This window comes from Neurospora crassa, linkage group II, assembly GCF_000182925.2.
Source record: "Neurospora crassa OR74A linkage group II, whole genome shotgun sequence".
NCBI lineage: Eukaryota > Fungi > Ascomycota > Sordariomycetes > Sordariales > Sordariaceae > Neurospora > Neurospora crassa.
Genome location: NC_026502.1, coordinates 3544295 through 3565530, shown reverse-complemented (window position 1 = coordinate 3565530; position 21236 = coordinate 3544295). Strand labels below are relative to the sequence as shown.

At 52.3% G+C, this 21236-nt stretch overlaps 7 protein-coding genes across 7 annotated transcripts; 6 read left to right on the top strand and 1 right to left on the bottom strand.

Moving 5' to 3' along the window:
* Nucleotides 1-341: 341 nt before the first annotated feature.
* NCU10730 (hypothetical protein) lies at nt 342-551 on the bottom strand (the record flags this gene model as incomplete). The annotated part of the gene is made up of 1 exon (XM_001728011.1): nt 342-551. One exon carries the CDS (start codon nt 549-551, stop codon nt 342-344), a length of 210 nt encoding a protein of 69 aa, XP_001728063.1.
* A 513-nt stretch (nt 552-1064) lies between these two features.
* Nucleotides 1065-2316, top strand: NCU08463 (hypothetical protein; the record flags this gene model as incomplete). The annotated part of the gene is made up of 3 exons (XM_011395311.1): nt 1065-1273; nt 1674-1725; nt 2032-2316. 3 exons carry the CDS (start codon nt 1065-1067, stop codon nt 2314-2316), a joined length of 546 nt encoding a protein of 181 aa, XP_011393613.1.
* Nucleotides 2317-5080: 2764 nt separating this feature from the next.
* On the top strand, nt 5081-9472 carry bud6 (bud6-like). Its single transcript, XM_958217.3, has 2 exons — nt 5081-5802; nt 5985-9472. Exons 1-2 carry the CDS (start codon nt 5548-5550, stop codon nt 8883-8885), a joined length of 3156 nt encoding a protein of 1051 aa, XP_963310.3. The 5' UTR covers nt 5081-5547; the 3' UTR covers nt 8886-9472.
* A 987-nt stretch (nt 9473-10459) lies between these two features.
* On the top strand, nt 10460-12131 carry NCU08469 (hypothetical protein). The gene is made up of 3 exons (XM_958218.3): nt 10460-10657; nt 10745-11868; nt 11950-12131. Exons 1-3 carry the CDS (start codon nt 10564-10566, stop codon nt 12076-12078), a joined length of 1347 nt encoding a protein of 448 aa, XP_963311.2. The 5' UTR covers nt 10460-10563; the 3' UTR covers nt 12079-12131.
* A 617-nt stretch (nt 12132-12748) lies between these two features.
* On the top strand, nt 12749-13425 carry NCU08470 (hypothetical protein; the record flags this gene model as incomplete). The annotated part of the gene is made up of 3 exons (XM_958219.2): nt 12749-13007; nt 13125-13243; nt 13318-13425. 3 exons carry the CDS (start codon nt 12749-12751, stop codon nt 13423-13425), a joined length of 486 nt encoding a protein of 161 aa, XP_963312.2.
* Nucleotides 13426-14675: 1250 nt separating this feature from the next.
* tca-9 (tricarboxylic acid-9) lies at nt 14676-16974 on the top strand. Its single transcript, XM_958220.3, has 4 exons — nt 14676-14937; nt 15050-15142; nt 15292-16441; nt 16516-16974. Exons 1-4 carry the CDS (start codon nt 14881-14883, stop codon nt 16557-16559), a joined length of 1344 nt encoding a protein of 447 aa, XP_963313.1. The 5' UTR covers nt 14676-14880; the 3' UTR covers nt 16560-16974.
* Nucleotides 16975-18352: 1378 nt separating this feature from the next.
* Nucleotides 18353-19757, top strand: NCU08472 (hypothetical protein; the record flags this gene model as incomplete). The annotated part of the gene is made up of 2 exons (XM_958221.2): nt 18353-18452; nt 18580-19757. 2 exons carry the CDS (start codon nt 18353-18355, stop codon nt 19755-19757), a joined length of 1278 nt encoding a protein of 425 aa, XP_963314.2.
* Between the last annotated feature and the right edge of the window lie 1479 nt (nt 19758-21236).

Sequence of the window (21236 nt, the reverse complement as noted above, 5' to 3'; positions counted from 1 at the left end):
ACATGATTCATTCTTCTCTACTATACACCCAACTAGTGTAGTACCTTAAGTGAATTACAAATCCATGCGACACTTTTTATTTTACGAGCGGCTTCCGAACTATGACATTACCTGTACACAAGTAAAACCTTCTAATGGGGAAAAGGCGAGAGAAAAAAAAAAAAAAAGATATCGACTGACCATAGCCGTTACCGTGCCCAATATGAACGCCTGGATAACAGCTATGAGGAGCAGGAATGAGTCCGAGGGGAATTATACCTCAACGTCTTGCCTCGTTGGTGACGATACGACCAATGTAGGACTGAACGAGATCATACAGAACCTTGGGATCTCTGTTCCATCTAATCCCAACCATTGCAAGTGAAGATGGTGATGATATCTATGTTCTTGAGCGTGGACAATAAAATCTTCAGGGTGATGGCGCGCTGGATAAACCCCGTCTCGTAGACGTCGGGCTGGGATTCTTTGTCGGGCTTAGCGATGGTGCCGAAGATATTACTTGATGAAGCCGAGACAGTCGAGTTCGACTCTGAAGCGGTGTCCCCAATCATCAAAGTTGTGCTCGCCCTCGAGGTTGACGAGGCAGGATATAGAGAAAGACATGTCGGCGGTAGTGATGAGGGCACAACGGTACCTTTGATTGCGGTTGGGACGGGACGAGGGACAAATGTGGAGATATATTTACCTTCTCTAGCGTCCCGCCTTCTAATCTTGAAGTTAGGCGAACGAACCAACGTCGAAAACCTTTGTTTCCTCCCGGCCAGTCGCGTGAATTACCGTCTCGTGAATTATGACCGTCTTTGCGGTGAGTGTTAGATGTTCGCGAGCAGCCTGTGATCAATTGCTTAACCGCTGGCTGTGAGAATATATGACTATAATTTGTATAAAGGTGCGTAAGGCTTTAGCGTTTGAGGTCTGGATATTTACAATCCTACAGGTCAACGATCACTATACGTCTGAGTAATACTATTATCTATAACTATAAAGACAACCTCCACTACAGTCTGTACTACAACCCCACTCTAATAACAACCCTAAGCAAATCTTTAAGACACCACACAAAAATGTGTCTCTACTTCCCCTACGGCGGTTTCTTTTCCTGCGGATGTGATCTCCACCCCGGCTTCGTCGCCCTTTGCAACTACAACTGCCACCCCTCCCAACGCCAACGAGCCCCCTTATCTAGGGATGCGTATGGACAAGTGTTCCACAGCTTTGGCGAGATGTGTCCCGAGTGTTACCGGGATGGGTGGGATCATGTGAGGGGAAGAGGGTGGGTAAGGAGGTTGGGACCTAAGTTGTAGATACCCATTCGGCCCACTAAGGAGATCATGGCTGGGAGATGAGAGAAGTGGGAAGCTTTTGGCGGGGCTGGGGAGGAGGAGAGAGGTTGACGGAATCAAAGATATGGAGTAGTGAGATGGATGGGTGGAAGGTTGGTTGGGTGAAGGTTTATTTCACACTGAGAGAGTGGCTGCAGAGAGGACTGGATATGGCTGAGGAGGTCACCTTACTATAAGGTACCCGCCGGAATGGGAGCTTGGGTGGAAGTAACTGGATACTGAAATGGAGAAAGATAACCGCTAGCGGCACCAACAGGCATTGTGAGAACAAAAGGAACGGGTAGCCAAACGGCACAACCGTGATCCCATGTACCCTATAAACCCTGAGAGATCCGAACGGACAGGTATCGTGAAGGACTCGCGGCATAAGCAAGTGTTCTCGGTACGTATCGCCAAGGTCTTCTGATGCTGCTGAACTTTACCATCGAAACTGAAGGAAACCTGGTCTTTGAGTCTGCATCAGAAGGTGTCATCGCAACCACAAAGATGTGAAGTGAAGTGAAGTAGCCACACCAGCGAAATGCTCAACTCGACAAAGTCCCGAACCTAGGTTGGACCCTTCACCTAGTCGGCGCGGCAACTAGACGGGGCCCTCAGGGCTGATGTTGGAAAGGGTGAGTGGAATCGAGACGTGGTCTGACAACAACCTGCACGACACTTGCCGCGTGACAACGAAAACAGGTCATAGATTGTCAGCGATGGGTTCAAGGGGTTGGCCACGAGGAGTCCGCCATGTGTCTTCGGTAATCAGTGCGGTGATTTCGCCAGTACTTGTGCTGACCCGTGGACGGCACCGATGTTCGGTTCGGCTCACTTCCGTAAGGCTGAGGAGGAACCGTGCCGCCACGCTTATGGATCCAACCGCAAGTTACGGCAACACACCCAAAACCGAGCCGTCTTACCCCAGAAGCGTGGCTGCCCGCTAGAACAAGCCACCGAAATGATGGGCTGCGGTATATATCTGCCAAAATGACGGTGGTAGTGCTGTGAGGATAAACTTGGCACTTCTGGCCAGAAGATATGTGGTTCAGAAATGTGGTTAATGAACATGATTCGGGGCAATTTCGCCTCGAACGATAACAGTGAAAAGAAAAGAGGGGGGAAGAAGAAACTAGCACCCAACAGCTCCAAGTGAGCACATTTGGAACAGACACAGAGAAATCCTGAAAATACTGTGGAACAAGCCCCCAATCGACCCCGGATTCGGCAGGTGATGGAGACAAGTTAACAGCCATGCCGCAGATGAACAAACGTGGTGACACAAGCCCATTGTGGTCAGCAATCCACGCGGTTGCGCTTAGCTCCCTAACGCCCAAGCCAATCGGAAGACAAGATGATGATATGCATTGCGCTTATGTGTGTAAGATGGCGGCCTGAAATAAAACCAGCCAAGTCGCACGGCAGTGACGGGGCGAGTTTTTGAAGTCGACTTTCCCTTTCCGCTCATCCAAGGGTTGCAGTGAGCCGGTAGGGCTGTAAGACGCATGCGCATGGCTCGAACCATGGCGCCCTTAAACGACAGGCAGAAACTTTGGGTTCCCAATCAGGTAAAGCTCGTGGGCAAACTGTTGGCTTTCCGATGGTGTAGGTGTTTTGTCGGTGATTGGCCGAGTGGCCGCATGTTTTGCGGGCAGAACGGCAGTAGCGCTAGGTAGTTCCAGATCCACGTTGAAGGCGCACACCTATTGCCGATAAACAAGACAAGTTGGCTATATGGCTGTTGTCAGAATGGAAGCTGAGTTCTAATTCCGCTAATTGTACTACTCGAGCCAGCATCCAGTCCGAGGTACGCCATTTGAGGCATGGTTTGGTGTAGAGAGATGGGGGCCTCACGAGCCCCAGTGCGTTCTTCCTGGTAGGGGAATCGTCGACGTCTATTGTCATCCAGGGTCTTCCGGATTCGATGTAGAAAGCAGCTGCCTTGACAAACAGATAAAAGCCACGCTGCCTGAGTTGTCAGCGCTCAACACGGGGAGGTCGGTCCCCTTTACCTCAACTCAACATTCAGAACATTGTTGACATTTCGCTCACAATGCCCAACAGCAAGCAGTAAGACTGATATCCTTCATGACAAGTCTCGCTGATGATGACTGACATGGCCTCGACAGAAGCAGCTCGTCTGCTGGAAAATCGGATGAGCACGGGAGAGATGCCCGACTCGAAATGTTCCAGATAGAAGAGAGACAGGAGGGCAATATTCTTGTGCGGGTGCCACACAGACCTCGGAAACCGCGGGAGACTCGGCGGACTATGGCGAGGGAGATTCGACGCATCATGGAGCCCTTTGATGTGCCCAGGTAGTAAGGGATGATGGTTCCTTTTCGAATGGCTGAGGTTTGAATAACATGGGTGTCAAAGCTTGCAAATTTGCCTGGTATAATCTGCGTTTGCTCATGGTGGAAGGATGGGAGGCAACCTGGCCGATAGACGACGGTATGTCCAGCAGACCGTGTTGTTCAATACAGGGTTGTACACAACGTTCGAGATGCGACACTCCAGTTGAAATCCTTCAGCAATTGATGTCGGCGATCCTCTTGTGCCTTGTTTTGTTGTTGCCGACTGGAAGCTTGACATGGACTGCGCTGACGAGTTCACCTCCAGCTCCGCGCCCGTGTAGGGTTCATGAATATCGGTAGTCGAAGGCCGCGTGAAGTCGGATGGCATTGAACCTCCAAGATACGAGTTGGAGACGGAACTGAGTTCATCTGTGTTGTTGTTACGGACACTGCAGGGAAGAAAACGTAAGCCCAAACTCAAGCTGAAGGACACTTGGACACTTTCAATTTCGAGGCTGTCTGGATTTGGACCAATTTCTCTGCCCGGTCGGTGCCTTGCGCCTTCCCTTCCCCCCAGGACCACCAACTTCAAGAGGATTCGGTGAGATCTTGGTAATGAGGACATCCGGGGAAGGAACAGAGGACCGGACTCAATACTGAGGTGGTGGACAGTAGGTAGGTTGCCGCCTTCTATATGTTCATGGTGTGTTTGTCGGTGTGGCCTCTCAACGTTCCCTGACTTTGCTGCTTGTACTGTGTTTTACATGGATGGCAATGGATGAGGTGCGACGTCAATGATGTGCCACAAATAAAAGGCATTTGACGAGATGGTGGTGTAGCAGAATGACGGCTATTGTCAACATCCTTGGTCCAAGATGCGGAGATCTGGCGGTGATGGTGATGATCCTTGTCTTTGGCGGTTTGGATGAAACATTGAAACACGGGGAGTTGTTTGTTCAGCAGGGCTGTGGGGGACAAGAGCCCCAGGGTCGTGTTGAGTCGCGTGAGACGGCCCGATCACATGGGCTACAGGTTAATCACAGCCATGGCTGGCTTGGACAGTGTTTACCAACAATGAGAATGGATATTTTGTAGCGCACCCCCTGTTATCGGCCGCTCTTACCCCTGTCCAGGGAAGGGCACGGCTACCCCTCAGGATCCCCTGCCCTCTTCTTGCCATGTGCTCACCTTCAGGCGCTCCTCTGAGCTAAGCGGGTATCATGTGCTGTTACCGCGCCCAGCCATCACTAACAGTAACAGCCTGGAAATTACAAGCTAACGTATTAGTACAATCTGCTTGAACCAACAGTGATGGCGAAATGCAAAACAACTGAAGGGAAGCGAGGTCAGGAGCCCACCACAGCGGCTGGCAGCCCAACTGGAGCCGTTGCCATGGCCTGCGCCTCCACTTTGGCTTCCATTTGGCGATACAAGTTCCAATCCACTGCAATTATACCTAGTCCCCGACTTGTCAGCAACGACGGGACATCCGTCCTCAACGCAGTTCCATAGTATTTGTCCATCATCAACAAACACAACCTCGCGCATTTCTCAAAAGCTTGTTTCTAGACAAGACACCTACTACTGTCCGCCACCATATCCTGATGCGCCGCCCTGATTGAGACGGCCAGCAACATCAGTCGTCGCCAGCATCTTGAAGGGCTCTTGTCATCCCGTCAAACCGATTCACTATCTCTTTATTTGAAGCGACCAAGACCCTGTCGCCAAACGCCCCCGGCCCGGTCTAGACGTAGCTCCCGCCATCTACGCGCCGTCGAATCTCCCATCTCTGCCCAACATCTGCTAGAGGTGCCGACCCGACAACACAAGCCATCCCGCCTGACGTGATCTCCTTTTTGCGACACGACCATTTGCCCTGAACATCACAAGCTCTATCACATCCATCAGACAGCAAGGCAGCGCAGCACATGATGAATGTCCCGGGTCCCGGCCGCCCCATGCAGCGACGCCCCCCCGCCCCGGGCACCGAACCCGGTGGTGGTGGTGGTGGTGGTGGTGGCCCGCCCTCCAACATGCCGGCCCGCTCAATATCGCCCGCCGTTGGGATGGGAGGACAGATGGGTCCCCAAGCTGGCATGTCGAGGTCTTCAGCTGGCTCAAGTCGCTCAGTTCAAGGTCCCGGCGGCGGCCCCGCCGGCGGTGGGAGCACAAGGCGAAACAATGTGAGTAATCATCTTCCCGCCTTGGCTTCCTTTACTGTTGTTACCATCGGCCTGTTTTGCAGTCCCCCTTTCTCTCGAGTCTTTCCATCTACATGCGCGCGTCATGATGCCTCTCCTCTCCTCTGTTCCAATCCTCCTCTGCCGTTTGCCAGTTCGCTGCTAACCAGGGCATCTGACAACAGTCATCTGGCGGCTCGTCGTCCGTCCCACTATCGCAAATCGAAAGGAGCGTCACACATCTACTTGTGGCCACCAAGCAACTGCTCGAAACCCTGACACAATGGTCCCGTGGAAACGCAACCGATACCCAGGTCTCCGACGTCTACGTACGGCTGGGCTACGAGTTTAATATGGCCTGCCGAGCCTTTACTGCCATCAATGTCGATATTGACGACTTGGGCAACGTACCCGAGATGCTGCGCACCATCCTGGAGGCCACTCTAAGTCAAGAAGCCAGCGCTGAAAGTCTCGAGAAATACCTGCCAAAGATACGTGATATTATCATAAATCTGCTGCATGGTTTAAAAAGAAAACAGCAAAAGCTAAGGCATCGCCAGCAGCGGGATAGAGAGCCGAGTATCGCGGGAGACGATGGAGGCTATGGTCCAAGTCGCGGACCTGGGCCCAGTAGCAGTGGCGTGCCCACCAGAACTACGAGCACTAGTACCATGGCTAGTGTTAATTCTGGGCTCACCAACATGCTGAACGAAGGGCTGGAGAGCAATGGCTACCGACCGGACTCTTTCAGGGATGATTCTCGGAACTCTGGTCCTACAACGGCATCACCCACCAGACGTCTTCCCTCGCAACGGGACCAATCTCGCGGCTCTGTCACCTCTGACCAGTCCAGCCTGTCGAGCAACACGATGCAAAACATACCCGTTATGGCGCCTTACCCAGGTGAAGAGACAATTCCAACCGGCCCACCGGCACCACCCGAAATCAACGTGGACAACTTCCCTCCGCCGCCGCCGCCGCCCAAGGGATCGGGACAGAGCGCCTTGGCGGCTCTCCAAAGAGGAGGTAATCTGGAAAGACGAGCTTCCCGCAGATATGAGGCATACCAGATTTCCAAGTATCTCGGCGCTATGGTCCCACCCCAGACAACGCCGATACCCGATAGGGGCAACCGCGAGGCTAGAAGAGAGTCGCTGCGGGCGATGCACGTAAGGGAAACCCCCCGCCACAGCCGCAATGTTTCGAACCAGTCCCAACGTACCATTGGCCTCGATTCCTCTCCCGTTCGAGTTCCCAGCCGGGTTCCTGAAGAGCCTGAAACGGCCGATTCTTATACATTTAGCAAGGCCGACAACTTGAATGTCCAGGCGCCAGATGACAAGTATCCTACTCCAAGCGCTACCCTTAATGGCCCGCTCGCAGATCCTATCCCGATGGTGGATGAGGTAGACTCGTCTAAGCCCGCTGCTACGAGGCCTGCTCCTGCGCCTGCCGCTCCTCAGCATCAACACAAGCCGTCCATTCGCGCCTCGACTCCCGATAAACAACCGCCCAGCTCGTTTATGCTCGAGAATTCACCCCCCGCAACCAAGGAACTGACCCTCTTCCTGCAGTACAAGTCCAAGGTCAAGAAGTTCGTGCTCCCTGAGGGCTACGAGCATCTGTCTATGGCTCGTCTTCAGCTGGCCTTTATTGAGAAGTTCTCGTGGAACACGCAGCAGAATGGAGCTGATCTACCGGAAATTTACATTCAAGATCCCGTCTCCGGTGTCCGCCATGAGCTTGAGGATCTGTCCGATATTAAGGACCGTACAGTGCTTGTGTTGAATGTCGAGGTTTTGGATGAAGTCAAGAAGCATATTGACAAGAGTATCGGGTCCATCAAGACCATCATCCAGCAGGTTAAACAAAATGTCGACGATCAAAACGCCGCCATTCAACGTGTGTCGGAGCGCCAACAGGAGACCGCCAAGGATCTCGCTCGCATTGCCGCCACGCCGCCTCCCACTATCATCGCACCAAGTGGTATGGACTCGACGGCTTCGCCACGCTCTTCGTCTTCCTCTGTCGCTGGTGCTGCTGCCCTTGCCGGTTCCTCATCCAAGAAGCTCAGCCCAAGCCAGCTCACCGAGATCCAATCCCTTCGTCGCGACCTCGCCGTTCTTCGCCAGACCTACTCCAACTTCCAGTCCGAAGTCCAAGGGTCCATGACTACTCTTCGCAACAAGGCCAACAATGTCAAGACCGCCGCCGCCAAGTTGTCCGTTCCCGATGGGGAAGGCGACTCTGGTCGCGCTTACGTCACCAAGGGTCGGAAACTGCTTAACGCCGATAGTGACCGGCTTGTCAACCAGGTAGACGACCTGCAAGATCTCATTGAGGACCTTCGCAAGGACGTTGTCCACCGCGGCGTCCGCCCACGCCCTAACCAGCTCGAGTCCGTCACCAAGGACATCACCACGCTCTCCAAAGAGCTCAAGAAGATGGAGGAGTTCATGAAGAAGGAGAAACCCATCTGGACCAAGATCTGGGAAAAGGAGCTCGAGGAGGTCTGCCAAGGTCGCGACGAGTTGCGCCTCATGGAAGATCTGATGATCGACTTGCGCGACGACTTGGAGAAGGCCAGCGAAACCTTTGCGCTTGTCGAGCAGGCAACCAAGGAGCAGATGAAAGAGGGCGGACAGGGTAATACGGTTAACGGCTCGGTGTCCAACGGCCCCACGCCCTTTGGCGCCTTTAGTCGCGGGCTGAAGAGCATCTCGGAGAAGGTGACGCATGCGGATCCTAGCGAGGCCAAGGAGGGCGTTCTGGGCGAGGTGCGCGCCTTGCAGCCGAATCACCAGAGCCGATTGGAGGCGATTGAGAGGGCGGAGAAGCTGAGGCAGAAGGAGTTGCAGACCAGGATGGTCAACCCGCTTACGAAGGAGCTGGCCTCTTTTGTGGAGGAGGGGAAGCTGAAGAAGAGTGGTGGTGTCGAGGAAGTGGAGAGGGCGCGGAAGGCCAAGGATGATCAGATCAGACGGGAGGTGTGGGAGCGCATGAATGGCCTTATTGCGGAGAATGACGATGATGGTGAGGACGAGGAGGATGACGAAGAAGAGGAGGAGGAAGAGGAGGAAGAGTAGGGAGAGGAGGAGGAGGAGGAGGAAGGAGAGGAGCAGGAAGAAGGAGAAGAGGGCGAGGAAAAAGCGAGTGGCTCTACTAAGGAGTCTGTCGATGGAGAGGAGGATAAGGGGGAGGTGAAGGAGAAGAACAAGGAGAACGTTAAGGCTGAAGAGAAGTTAGATGCGGATGAGGGCGAGGAGGGAGGCAAGGCGAAGGCCGAAGCCGCGAAAGAGCCTGATGCAACTGCTTGAGGAGAGCCAGTTTACCGGGGTCTGAGTACGTGGTGATGTCCGCGCCTACACAAGTGATGGGTGAAGTAAGAGCTGTTGGAAATAACAATACATCAGTACATATTATTTCCTGTTCACGGGCTCGATGAAGATTTGAGTAGTCTACAAGAGAAGAGAGAAAGGGGAGAGAGACAGCGTCAGGAGGCATGGAAATCTTATACCCCCCCTTTTTTTGGTCTAAACAATCATGTTTGACTTTTGTTATAGTAACCAATTGAATAGTTTAGGTACCCAAGTCCGAGGGTGCTTTGGTGTCATCATTGCTGAACTTGGTGATCTGCCATTACCATGTAAATTACTGAACAGTACATACAAACCCAACATTTGCTACGTTGGTTGGAAACTATCATGGCCTCTCCTCCGACTGTTTCTCGATCATATACAACAATCTCCTCCTAGATTCCAATTCCAGACAACTGGAGGACTTGCCTCTTTCCTCAACTCAACTCAACTCAACTCAACTCAACTTGATGATTTCCCCCTCCAGGCCTAGCTAGACCCAACAACCCAGCCTCAGTCAGTCTCCCTTCGCCCTTCCCTCTCCCCCTTCCTCTTCCCCGCCCGCTCCCCTGTTGGGGAAACTCCGGCACTTCAGTCCCCCGACCCCCGTCAACGGGTAAGTACTGTAGATCCATTTCCCCCCTTCGAGATCGGGTCCTAGCGGGTGGGTATTCCCCCGCACCGCGGCGGCATCAGCCGCACCACATCCCCTCGCGACCGGGACGAACTGAGACATGCATTGCATTGCATCGATGCATGCGTGGACTAGACTAAATAAACTAAACCATGACCCCTCCTTTTCTTTTTCCTTGTGTTTTCTTGGAACTCGTGGTTCGTTTCGTTCGTTCTTTGTCCATTCACGACGACAGCCTGGTGCGCGGTGATCGAATCCGTGGGGAAACACAACTTGAAGCGAAGCAACGGCGACGAGGTAAGTACTTAACTGAAGACACTATCGAACACTTGTTGAGCATGGAGTTTGGGATTGTTGTCTGTCTGTGTTATACATGAGGTGAGGTAGATAGGATACCTTCAGGTACCTATGGTAATATTGATGGGATTATTTGTTGTTGTTATTGTTGGTGGTGACTAAAGGGTTCGATCATCGATGGCGGGTGACTAGCGAGCGGGAGGAGGTGGGAGGTGTGAAAGATCTGCAAGCAAGTGTGTGACGGGCGAGGGCACGGATACATTAGGCTGTGTGTGTTTCGTTTCTTTTCCTCAGCCGCGAGACGGCAGATGGGAGACGGGAGAAGTTGGGGTTATAAAGACTGTTGAACCTCCTTACCTCTACTTCAATTACTGACTGACTGTTCAGCAGCAGGATCTCATCAGGTCGGCACTTACTCGCCTTACCTTTGATAAGTACCACACACCAAAAAGCAGTACTCAACAACACTCACTCACCATGGCACCCGCCTACAACTTCGAAACCACCATTCAAAAGGCCATCGACGACGGAATCGTCCCCGGTGTAGTCCTCTACGCCCGCAACAAAGATGGTCCGTCCTTTCTCCTCTCTTCTCTTGCTTCCCTTTACTTCGTTCACCGTCACCGTCCGCGACTCATTCTAACTAACACCTCGACAGGAACTCTCAACTACTCCCACGCCGCCGGCCATGCCTCCCTCCGCCCCTCCAACCCTCGCCCCATGACAACGCATACCATCCTCGCCCTAGCTTCCATGACCAAACTCCTTACCTCCATCTCCGTCCTCCAACTTCTCGACTCTCCCTCCTACCGTGACTCATTTCCCCTTGGCCTCGACACTCCCGTCACCGACCCCTCCTACCCTAAAACTTACCTCCCTGACCTTGCCTCGCTACCTATTTTGTCTCCAACAACGACCGACCCCTTCGCCACCCGCTCCCGCACAAAGGATATAACAGTCAGGCACCTGCTCACCCACTCCTCCGGGTGCGGGTACACCTTCCTCCAGCCCTCCCTCATCGCCTGGAACGAATGGAAGTTGAAGCAGCAAGGCAAGACCCCCCACTTGCCGATAGCAACGGCCTTTGCGCAGACGGTTCCAGGACAGTTTTCCTGTCCGCTTTTGTTTGAACCGGGCGAAGGGTGGGCGTACGGGTGCGGGATAGATTGGGCCGGGTGGATGCTCGAAAAAGTGAGTGGTATGAGTTTGGATGATTGGCTGCAAGAGAATTTGGTGAAGAAGTTGGGATTGGAAAAGGGGTCGGTGACGTTTTATCCCGAGAGGGTGTGGCCGACTGAGGGAGAAGAGGGGAAGAGGGAACGAGTGGCGGAGATGGGGAAGAGGGAGGAAGGGAATGGTGTGGGGATTGCGGGAGGTGGAGGACATGCAAGAAAGACCAAACACGTTGATTCGCCGCAGCTGATGAAGCCGGCTGATCGAGGGGCGTTTGGTGGGCAGGGGGGGTTTGCGGATTTGGAGGCTTTTTGTGAGGTGGTGCATTCGTTGCTGGTGGATGATGAACGACTCCTGAAGAAGGAGACGGCGCAGCTGCTTTTTGAGAGGCAGTTGAAGGAGGAACAAGCGAAGCAAGCTATAAATGAAGGTATGAAGACGCCTGAGTGGGTGGTGGGATATGTGGAGGTGCCAGCCGAGGGAAAGGGGTTGGTATATGATTGGAGTGCGGGTGGACTGCACGTTGTTGAACCGGGGAAGGCAGACGAAAGTGGGAGGTGGAGGAGGAAGGGGTATCTGGGGTGGGGAGGGGTATTCAACTTGAATTGGGTAAGTCTGGAGTTTTCATTCGTTATCTTGTTTAGACCATGGTGAAAAGAAATGCTCGCTAACACTAATGGGTAAACACAGTTTGTCGATCGAGAGGCCGGTGTTTGTGGAGTATTTGGGGCGCAGACTTTGGACCCTTGTGACCCCATGATTGAACCGTTGATCAAGGATTTCGAGAAGGAGATCTATGAGAAGCATGGCGCGAAGTGATCGAGATGGAGTATATTCGGCACTGTTTTTAAGAAGATGTTATTGCTCACCGGATAGTGAAATGTAGCAGTTCATAATTGAGAAACAGGAAGGTAATGATAACATGGTGGTGAAGATGTGACCGTGGCGAAATTTGGATTGATGGGTCGTGAAATAAATCCCCCGGACGATCACAAGTGAGGTGGTATCCGTTCTCGCCGCGGCCCGCTCCGTGCCGTCGGGTGTCGCTGCCAGGGACAGGTTTCAAGCGGAGCCGAGTAGGATTGCTTTTTATGGGATGACGGTCCGCGAAAAGAGTAGGCCTCGAGTACATAAAGGGAGTATTTTGGAACATGTCCAAACATTGATGCAATACAGTTGAGTGGTGAACTTTGAGCCGATCAGCGGAGTTGCCCCGCTGCGGGAACACTTCAACAGTGTCGGCTGAGCTTCAAAAGGAAAGAACGTCCGGGTGTCGCGTAAAGAGGGAAGGGATGAGGTGCTGGAGGAAACCTACTGTAGCGGTAGCTAGTAGAGGCGGCTGGCAGCCGGCATGACCTCAGATAGTACCACCTCAACAATCATTCAAGCAACTTCGAGAGAAGGCCGGTGAAGGACCAGGAGAAAGGGGGTCCTTCTCTACTTGTACAGAAAGGGAAAACTCCGCTTCATGAATAAGAAAAAATAGGGCATGACGTCAGCAGCACACTCACATTCACACGAGCTCGACGGCGATTCAACTTGGCGAACTGGAGATAAACCGGAGTTACGTGGGGAAAGCCTTCCTACGGCTGCTGCTACGACACCGGTTAAAGAGCTGCCCGCGCAATACAGCGAGCCCAAGGAACTTGATTCGAGTGTCAAGCCTGTTGAGTTGCCTGTTGAGTTGCCTGCCGAGGTTCACGATGATAAATGCACAACGAGAGATTTGTCAAAGGATGGGGATGGAGGTGAAAAAAATAAAATCCAAGGGTGAATGTCACTGATGGTTTTAAGAGATACCAACCAGGCTGTGATGAGGAAAGCCCAACTCAAATTCGCCCTATTCTCGTTCAAACTGACGGCAGTTGAGCTCATCGCGGAACTTGTGGAGCTTATCGTGTGCTTGCATGAAGCCTACCCTCACAAAAACACCAAAACCTGGCGGTTTGTCACTTGTCAGACACTCCCAGAGTCATCCTTCAAAGTAAGTAACTTTACCCGTGATGGGTTCGTGGCCAGGACAGAAGACCTGACATTCCAGTTCTGCGGGTTTTGTAGACGATCCGAACTTTTCGGCCCATGAACAGATCCAGGATGAAGGCCAAAACGGCGGCCCATCTTTGGTTGAAGTTAAAGGAGAAGAGTGCTCTCAACACGATGGGTTAAGACCCCCATTGGGCACCATAAAGCATGAAGCTCAAAATGGATAATGCGAATTGGGTGGTTTGGATGGTTGATGATGATGAAGCTGTTTTGAAAAAGTCTATACGGAGCTCTGGGGGTTTGAAGGGTGGTATACCAAAAGAGGTGTTAGCCAACGGCGGTATCAAAGTGCTATCTTTGGACACCAGCATCCCAACCTAAGCTTCACACAGGAGGTTGAGATAAAGTTTGGTGCGGCCGTCTCAACTTTCCAGCCACACAAAGCCACGAATGGGCGCATGAGTCGTGCAACATGGGAGAAAGCTATGATGGGAAAAAGCCATGTGATAGAAAAAAGCCATGTGATGGAAGATTTGGCGGAACCTTCGGTGAGTCTTGAGCTCCGCTTGACCCCAGATGGGATCCTCGGGACGGGTCAACGGGAGAGGGTCTGGGGACTTGGGGGAGGAGCTGGAGACATCGTCATTCCCTTTGCCCCGCAGGGCGCGGAAAGCTCGAGTCAGGTCGAGCATGACAAGCTTCGCGGGTCCAGGGGGGGCTACCATGGGGATATCAAGGTGTTACATCAGTTGGAACTGAACCTGGAGAATAGGAGGAAGAATTGGATGATTTTGTAGGTAATTTGGGATTATTCGCGTAGTATTGATGACCGCCAGTGCTGCCTTGCCATCGCGCTTCAACATCATGGCGACAATGATTTGAGGTTTGCGGACATGCCGGGATGGATTGGAGTCCCGTCATGCCTGTGCTCTGCTCGAGTCAGTGGACCTGTCAACCAGGTAAGCGACAGCAACATGCGCGGGGAGGGCTTGTCATTGTGAGTGTGGCAAGCGGGGCCCCCAGACGTCATTGTCAACATTGGAACGTTTACCGCGACCCGGTGTAAGTTGTAGAGTCGAAGGATTTGATGTTTCTGTTTGTAACCAACTCCCATAATTTCCTCCCAAAGCTGCTGACGGATGGAGACTGACACAGTTTGGCCGAGGATAGGCGCACGAAGCACGGGCTGCACGGGCCCTTCACCAGCCGCGTGCAACTGCCGCGAGCTGGCAAAGAGCTTGCTAGGTAAGGTAGGAGCTGACTTGTGCGGGCGGCAGAGCTCTCTGTCATCGGCCACCGCCTCGGCATGGAGGGCACCAGCACGTCTCCAAAAAACCAACGGCAAATCTGTTAGTGATTGGCTCAGGTAGGGCCGACGATGTTATCAGCGAGTCCATAATGGATCCCAATCGGTCCTAATCAGTCCTAATCAGGGCCCGTAGCGCCCTCCAAGTCTCCAACAGCAGCAGAACTCGAAGGGGGGAGCTAGGTCCAGTCCCCTCGTCGGGCGGGAAGAACTTGGCAGGTGTTGCATCGTCATTTTCACAGTCCCTGAAATCGCTGCAAAATATTCCTTCTCCCAACATCATCACCAACCCACCTCATCCTCTACCGTATCCCATCCGCCGCATCCTCACCATGTTCAAGCTCGGCCGCAACCGCGCATTGGCTTCTGCCTTTGCTGCCACCTCCAGGGTTCGTCGCCGCCGCCCCTCAGCCAGCCGCGATGTTGTTCTATGCACCGTCGCATCGCATCGCATCCAAAACAAAGCAACACGCAAGCTGACAACATGTTCCAAACACACAGGCTCCCCTCGCCTCCAGACTCCCCAGCGTTTCCCAACAACAAAGGAGAGCCCTCAGCATCCACGAATACCTCTCTGCTGATCTCCTCCGTCAGGTCAGTACACACCCCCAGAGCTCTGGTGCCCATAGAATTGGCTTATCTCTCTCTCTCTCTCTACCTCTGCCTACCTACCCCGCCCCGCCCCGTCGCTATCTGACTCCATCGATCGGTCCCGATTTCTAACGCGACACCACACATAACAGTATGGCATCGGTGTTCCCAAGGGTGATGTCGCCAGGACCGGCGCCGAGGCCGAGGCCATCGCCAAGCAGATTGGCGGCGAGGACATGGTCATCAAGGCCCAGGTTCTTGCTGGTGGCCGTGGAAAGGGTACCTTCGACAACGGCCTCAAGGGCGGTGTTCGCGTCATCTACTCCCCCACCGAGGCCAAGATGTTCGCCGAGCAGATGATCGGCCACAAGCTCATCACCAAGCAGACTGGCGCCCAGGGCCGTCTCTGCAGCGCTGTCTACATCTGCGAGCGCAAGTTCGCCCGTCGCGAGTTCTACCTCGCCGTCCTCATGGACCGTGCTTCGCAGGGACCCGTCATTGTTTCGTCGTCCCAGGGTGGCATGGACATTGAGGGTGTCGCCAAGGAGAACCCCGAAGCCATCCACACCACCTACATCGACATCAACGTCGGTGTCACCGATGAGATGGCCCGCGACATCGCCACCAAGCTCGGCTTCAGCGAGCAGTGCGTCGAGGAGGCCAAGGACACCATCCAGAAGCTCTACAAGATCTTCTGCGAGAAGGATGCCACCCAGATCGAGATCAACCCTCTTTCCGAGACCTCTGACCACAAGGTCATGGCCATGGACGCCAAGTTCGGCTTCGATGACAACGCTGATTTCAGGCAACCCGACATCTTCAAGCTCCGCGACACTACCCAGGAGGATCCCGATGAGGTTCGCGCCGCCCAGGCTGGCCTTAACTTCATCAAGCTCGATGGTGACATTGGCTGCCTTGTCAACGGTGCCGGTCTCGCCATGGCTACCATGGACATTATCAAGCTGAACGGTGGCCAGCCCGCCAACTTCCTTGACGTCGGTGGTGGTGCTACCCCCGCGGCCATTAGGGAGGCCTTCGAGCTCATCACCAGCGACCCCAAGGTTACCGCCATCTTTGTCAACATTTTCGGTGGTATCGTCCGCTGCGACGCCATCGCCCACGGTCTCATCAACACGGTCAAGTCTCTGGACCTCAAGATCCCCATCATTGCCCGTCTCCAGGGTACCAACATGGAGGCTGCCCGCCAGCTCATCAACGACTCTGGCATGAAGATCTTCTCCATTGATGATCTCCAGAGCGCTGCTGAGAAGTCTGTCCAGCTCTCCAAGGTCGTCAAGATGGGTAAGTTCATTTTTATTCTTCAACTTGGCAAAGCAAAGCAAAGCATGTGTGTGCTGACTCTTTTATTCTCCCAGCTCGTGACATTGATGTCGGCGTTGAGTTCACCCTTGGTATTTAAGCGAATCTCGGTCTTTGGGAATTATAGACAGGCGGGTGGTTACGGCTGACATGGATATTTCTAGCTTGATTTAGACTCTTACTATCTCTCTCTCAGCGTATGTGTGTGTGTGTGTGTATGTGTGGTTGGCCGGCATGATTGAAGGTTCTCTTTTTTTTCCCGTCTCTTTTCCTGTGTACCTAATTGTTAGACGATGCACTGCACCGAGCCCTTTGATGTTCGTTGTTGTTGGTTTTCTCGGTTGCATACATCGTCTAGTCGACAAAAAGTTCTCCGTGGTGTGTTGCATGTCGAGGGAAAAAGTGGAAGGGCCGAGCTGTCAATGTCATTGGGACCTGGGAAGATACCTCTCATTACAATACTGATGATACCATACATCTTTGCTTGGCCTATGCCGTGTCAAAATGCCTTTAACGCAACCAGATCTACGGATGACTGGGTATGCTAAGTGGTCGATACATTATGTCCACACACACTTTGATGTTGCTCAAGACACGATAATACTTCTGTCTTCCCCCCTCACACGTGAGTTCGTGATTGAAGCCAACACGAAGCTCTCCTCCGCGCACTTCATCTTGCGCTCTTCATTGGTCAGACGATAATTGTTAGTACTATGCGATCTCCATATGTGCTACATACCGTTGCTGTGGGTCTTATGGGTGTATAAGTGGGGAATCGCGGTTTGACGCGTCCCCCCCAACGTCAAACGACCTTCTATGTTCTATCATCTCATCCACTTATTCCTTTCTCTTGGTTTTCATTTTCTTGCTCAGAATCTACCTCTTATACTTAACTCGGTGATGAAAAATTCGGCTTCTCTCAAAATAGTACGTCCAAGATCGATCGCTCTGAATGTTGCCGCGCTTTTGAACAAGAAAAAGGGGGGGTTACTAATCAGCCAACCCCATGGTCAAACAAGTGCCGACGGAAATATGTGGTCAAATCCAAAGAGGCGCATATCGAGCCTTAATTGATGTGGTTGCCGAAGCATTCCGTCAACTGGCAAGTTGGAACGCTAAAATCTATGGGTACCTAGTACGATGGGGCCCGCTGAATTGTTGTATCATCTTTGTCTTCGACATGGTTGCAGTGTGCTATCAATACCTCTAGGTATGCAAGGTACCAGAACGCCCCTTCTGAATGATGTTTGCGTGCTTCCTCCGCCTCATGGCAATTTGGTCTGAGCCACGAACAGCCGAACGACCAGGATCAGGATGGCGTCTCGTCTGAATGTTTGCCCAAGTGCACCACACCTGCACCGAGTCTCAGACCCCTGTTCGACGACAATGAGTTTGCCAAACACCCTATGATTCTTTCTCCCTTGGAAACGATATGACATTGCATTGTGGAGATTGATATTACATGTCAGGACTCTCTAGACGAACAACATGAACAGTGATGGAGAACTGGAAGCGGCCAGACGCCTCCTTTCGTTTCGCTGGAAGCATACCAGTGGCGGTTGGGATGGAAGACCTGATTTTGTGGTAAATAGTTGGTTGGTGGCTTGGAGTCTTCGGTGCTATCAATCGCCATATGGCAGGCACTACGACACAATTTGTTCTAGGGATTGGGGAAACATATACCGTGGTGTGAGAAAGAGGGTGGATACTTAGGTTTGTACATTGTGAACTCGGTCCTTCTGTATTCTCAAACATTCTGTTGCTAGTTCCCGTCGTTTTTTTTGACACATTGACTAACTCCCTGATGCTCATATCCTGAATACCCTCTCCTCAGTATTGGCAAAGGCTTGCTCCCACTCTCATCTCTCGACAACACTTGGACGGATCATCAAGATGCGAGTTTTTCCAGTCCATGATATCAATAACCAACGCAGCAGTAACCCATTCAAACGCGGCGCCACATCCTTCCCTCGGCAATGCTCTGATTCCTGCCGTAAGCCGAATCTTCTTTCATCATCCAACTAGATTTATACTATACTACCGCAATCCAACCTATGATAAGGGAGCTCTTACTATTTATCGTGTGGACCGTAGACTAACAGAGGGAACTACGTCAACAGGCAATGCTCAACTAGAATGCCAACGACACCCACTGTCCCCCGCCCTCTGCGGTCCAGGGAGCAACTTCCTCCAGCAATACAACCAATGTCAGTCATGCATCGAAAATAACAGCAACAATCCGGAGCCGATCAAGGCAAGTCTGGCGATGAGGTTCAAGAAGTGTACCGCGTATTGCAACAAGTTACAAGCAAGCATCAGTGCGCCTCCGTCAGCAACTCAAACAAAAATTCCGACTGCCGGACAGGATGGAGACCCGTTCACGACAGCAACAATCAAGACTTCCAGCACTTCTTCCACTCCTGCTATACAAACAATAATAACCACGAGTTCCTTGAATGTGGACTACAAAGGGGAGACAACGATAGTTACCTCTACTTCCTCTACTTCCACGCTACCCGCGACAACGATGAACCCACCCACCTTACCTACAACATCCACTTCCACTCCCCAACAATCTTCTTTTACCCTCCCTTCCTCTTCTTCCTCCTCAAAATCATCATCAACCTCCACACCCCTCACCACTTCCACCATCCTCGACACCACCACCACCACCACACAAACCCAGACATCATCATCACTCACCTCCCCCACAGACACAGACACAAGTCTTGCAAATCCCACTTTACTACCTCTACAACCAAGCTCTGATACCACCTACACCGACACCAATACCAACAACACCAAAACCGCACCCTGGGTCTGGGTCATCGTCGGCATAACCATCACCGTCGTCTTTCTCCTTTCCAGCGGGAGTTTCTTCCTTTTTTATAACAAGGGGAGGTCGAAACGAGAACGAAGACAAACGGGGATGAAAGGGATGGTGGAGTTGAAGGAGACGACGACGGTAGGGAACCTTAGGTTTGGTGATGCCGGGTGGGGGAGTGATGCGGCTTGTTTTAGGACGGGGACCGGGACGGGGACCGGGACGAGAGCTGGGATGATGAGGAGGGCGCCAGATGAAGCGGGTGGACCTGGTAGTAATGTGATGCCAGAATTGGAAGGCAGTGGTAGTGGTGGAGGCTGGGGAGGAGGGAGGAGGAGGGGTGTTGGGGGAATAATTACTAAGGGGAATGGAAATGGGAATGTACTACCGCCGGTTGAGATGCCGAGTTGTGGGAATGGGTTTGCGGAGTTGCCTACGGAGTTTAATCGGAGGAAGGAGGAGCTGGTGAAGTGAGGAAGGTGGGTGAGGAAGATGGGTGAGGAAGGTGGGTGAGGAAGGCGAGGAAGGTGAGGAAGGACTGACAGTGCATCGGGTTGTGTTGGGTTTCTGCCCTTGGTTACCGAAGCGAACCGAGTTCACTGCATCTGAAAATTCTCGAATGCGACTTTCGTTTGGATACTGCAGTTTATATCGCTATGACGGCATTCCTGATTTCAACTACTAGTAGTAGGGAGTGATTTGGGAAAGAGTTACCCCATATGAAAGAAAGAAAGAAAAAAAAAAAAAAAAAGAAAAAAAAAAAAAAAAGGTGAAATAATTGGAGGAGAAGAACAAAGACACCCTCACCAAACTGCGTTTGAAGAGGCGTATACAATGGTAATGTTGCCTTTGCCATTCATCTGTGAAGCCGACCCCTTGGGGACTGAAGGGAAGCTTCCAGCAACGACGAGGAAATAAAACCGAAGAGAACAGAAAAGAGAAGACGAGATGACAGAAGTTTCAATAACCTTCACTTGCCGGCAATCGCGGATGTTTGTAATCTCGTATACAGAAAGAAACCGACGTTGTGAGTCAAGAGTGTCTTCCTTCCCTCCTTCCCTCCTTCCCTACCAACATAACAAACAGAACCCTTCAACTCCCACTACCGCGGCCCTCCTCCATAAAAGTCAAAGTTGGACCCCCGGGGGCCGTCCCAAACACCACAGCCTTCCGCACATTATCATCCACACGCCCCGGCTCGTTGTAAAAGATGACAGCGGCGCAAGGAGTATCGAGTATCCAAGCGATTAACGCGCTCCTATTAGACTGAGACTGACAGCTGATGCCGGCTTGGATGGTCATTATTGTATTGATATTGGTTGTGTTGGTGCAGTTGGGGGAGTTGTAGAGGTAGATAAGGGGGGTGGTTGCGGTGGTGAAGAAGGGGAGGGAGAGAAACGTCAGGAGGGGGAGAGCTTAGGCGGTGGTGTGTCGTAGACGGATCATTAATGTAGGGGTGTTTTTGAGCTTTTGGTGGAGCGAGTTGAGACAGCCGGGATGGCGGAATCTGGGCTCTGGGGTGAACCAAGCATTTGTTGTTATTTTGTTTCACGCGGTTGTTTCTTTTTTTTTTTTTCTTCAGCTGGGTTATAAGTTGAGAATCGCAATAAGATGGCTACAGTAGTCTGATCGTGGCTGCTGAGTCCGAGGAGGGTCTCGGTCTGGTTTCAGCTCGCCTCATCACAGTAGGCATCACAATTTCCAATACTCTGGTGAGATACCTGTGTATTTAAGGAGAACGATGATTCGTCTTATCTTGAGTGCTTACATACCGCAATGGCCCAGTTGGGAAGGACAGCTGTTATGGACATCGGCCCACAGTTCTAGTTGCAGCAGCTAGGAGCGAATGGGTTGGAAGGGTGTAGAGGGTTGAGATGGGGAAATAGATGTCGGGATGGATGTGTATGTAAAAGAGACGCAAGAATGACGGACATGATGTTCTGTGGCTTCACC

What these genes read in the sequence shown, in the direction of transcription:
- bud6 (XM_958217.3), top strand. Translation starts at nt 5,548, where the DNA reads ATGATGAATGTCCCGGGTCCCGGCCGCCCCATGCAGCGACGCCCCCCC. An exon ending in GGAGCACAAGGCGAAACAAT is followed by an intron (nt 5,803 to 5,984) that starts GTGAGTAATCAT and finishes ATCTGACAACAG; the next exon opens with TCATCTGGCGGCTCGTCGTC.
- NCU08469 (XM_958218.3), top strand. Translation starts at nt 10,564, where the DNA reads ATGGCACCCGCCTACAACTTCGAAACCACCATTCAAAAGGCCATCGAC. An exon ending in CTACGCCCGCAACAAAGATG is followed by an intron (nt 10,658 to 10,744) that starts GTCCGTCCTTTC and finishes ACACCTCGACAG; the next exon opens with GAACTCTCAACTACTCCCAC. An exon ending in GGGTATTCAACTTGAATTGG is followed by an intron (nt 11,869 to 11,949) that starts GTAAGTCTGGAG and finishes GGGTAAACACAG; the next exon opens with TTTGTCGATCGAGAGGCCGG.
- tca-9 (XM_958220.3), top strand. Translation starts at nt 14,881, where the DNA reads ATGTTCAAGCTCGGCCGCAACCGCGCATTGGCTTCTGCCTTTGCTGCC. An exon ending in CTGCTGATCTCCTCCGTCAG is followed by an intron (nt 15,143 to 15,291) that starts GTCAGTACACAC and finishes CACACATAACAG; the next exon opens with TATGGCATCGGTGTTCCCAA. An exon ending in CTCCAAGGTCGTCAAGATGG is followed by an intron (nt 16,442 to 16,515) that starts GTAAGTTCATTT and finishes TTATTCTCCCAG; the next exon opens with CTCGTGACATTGATGTCGGC.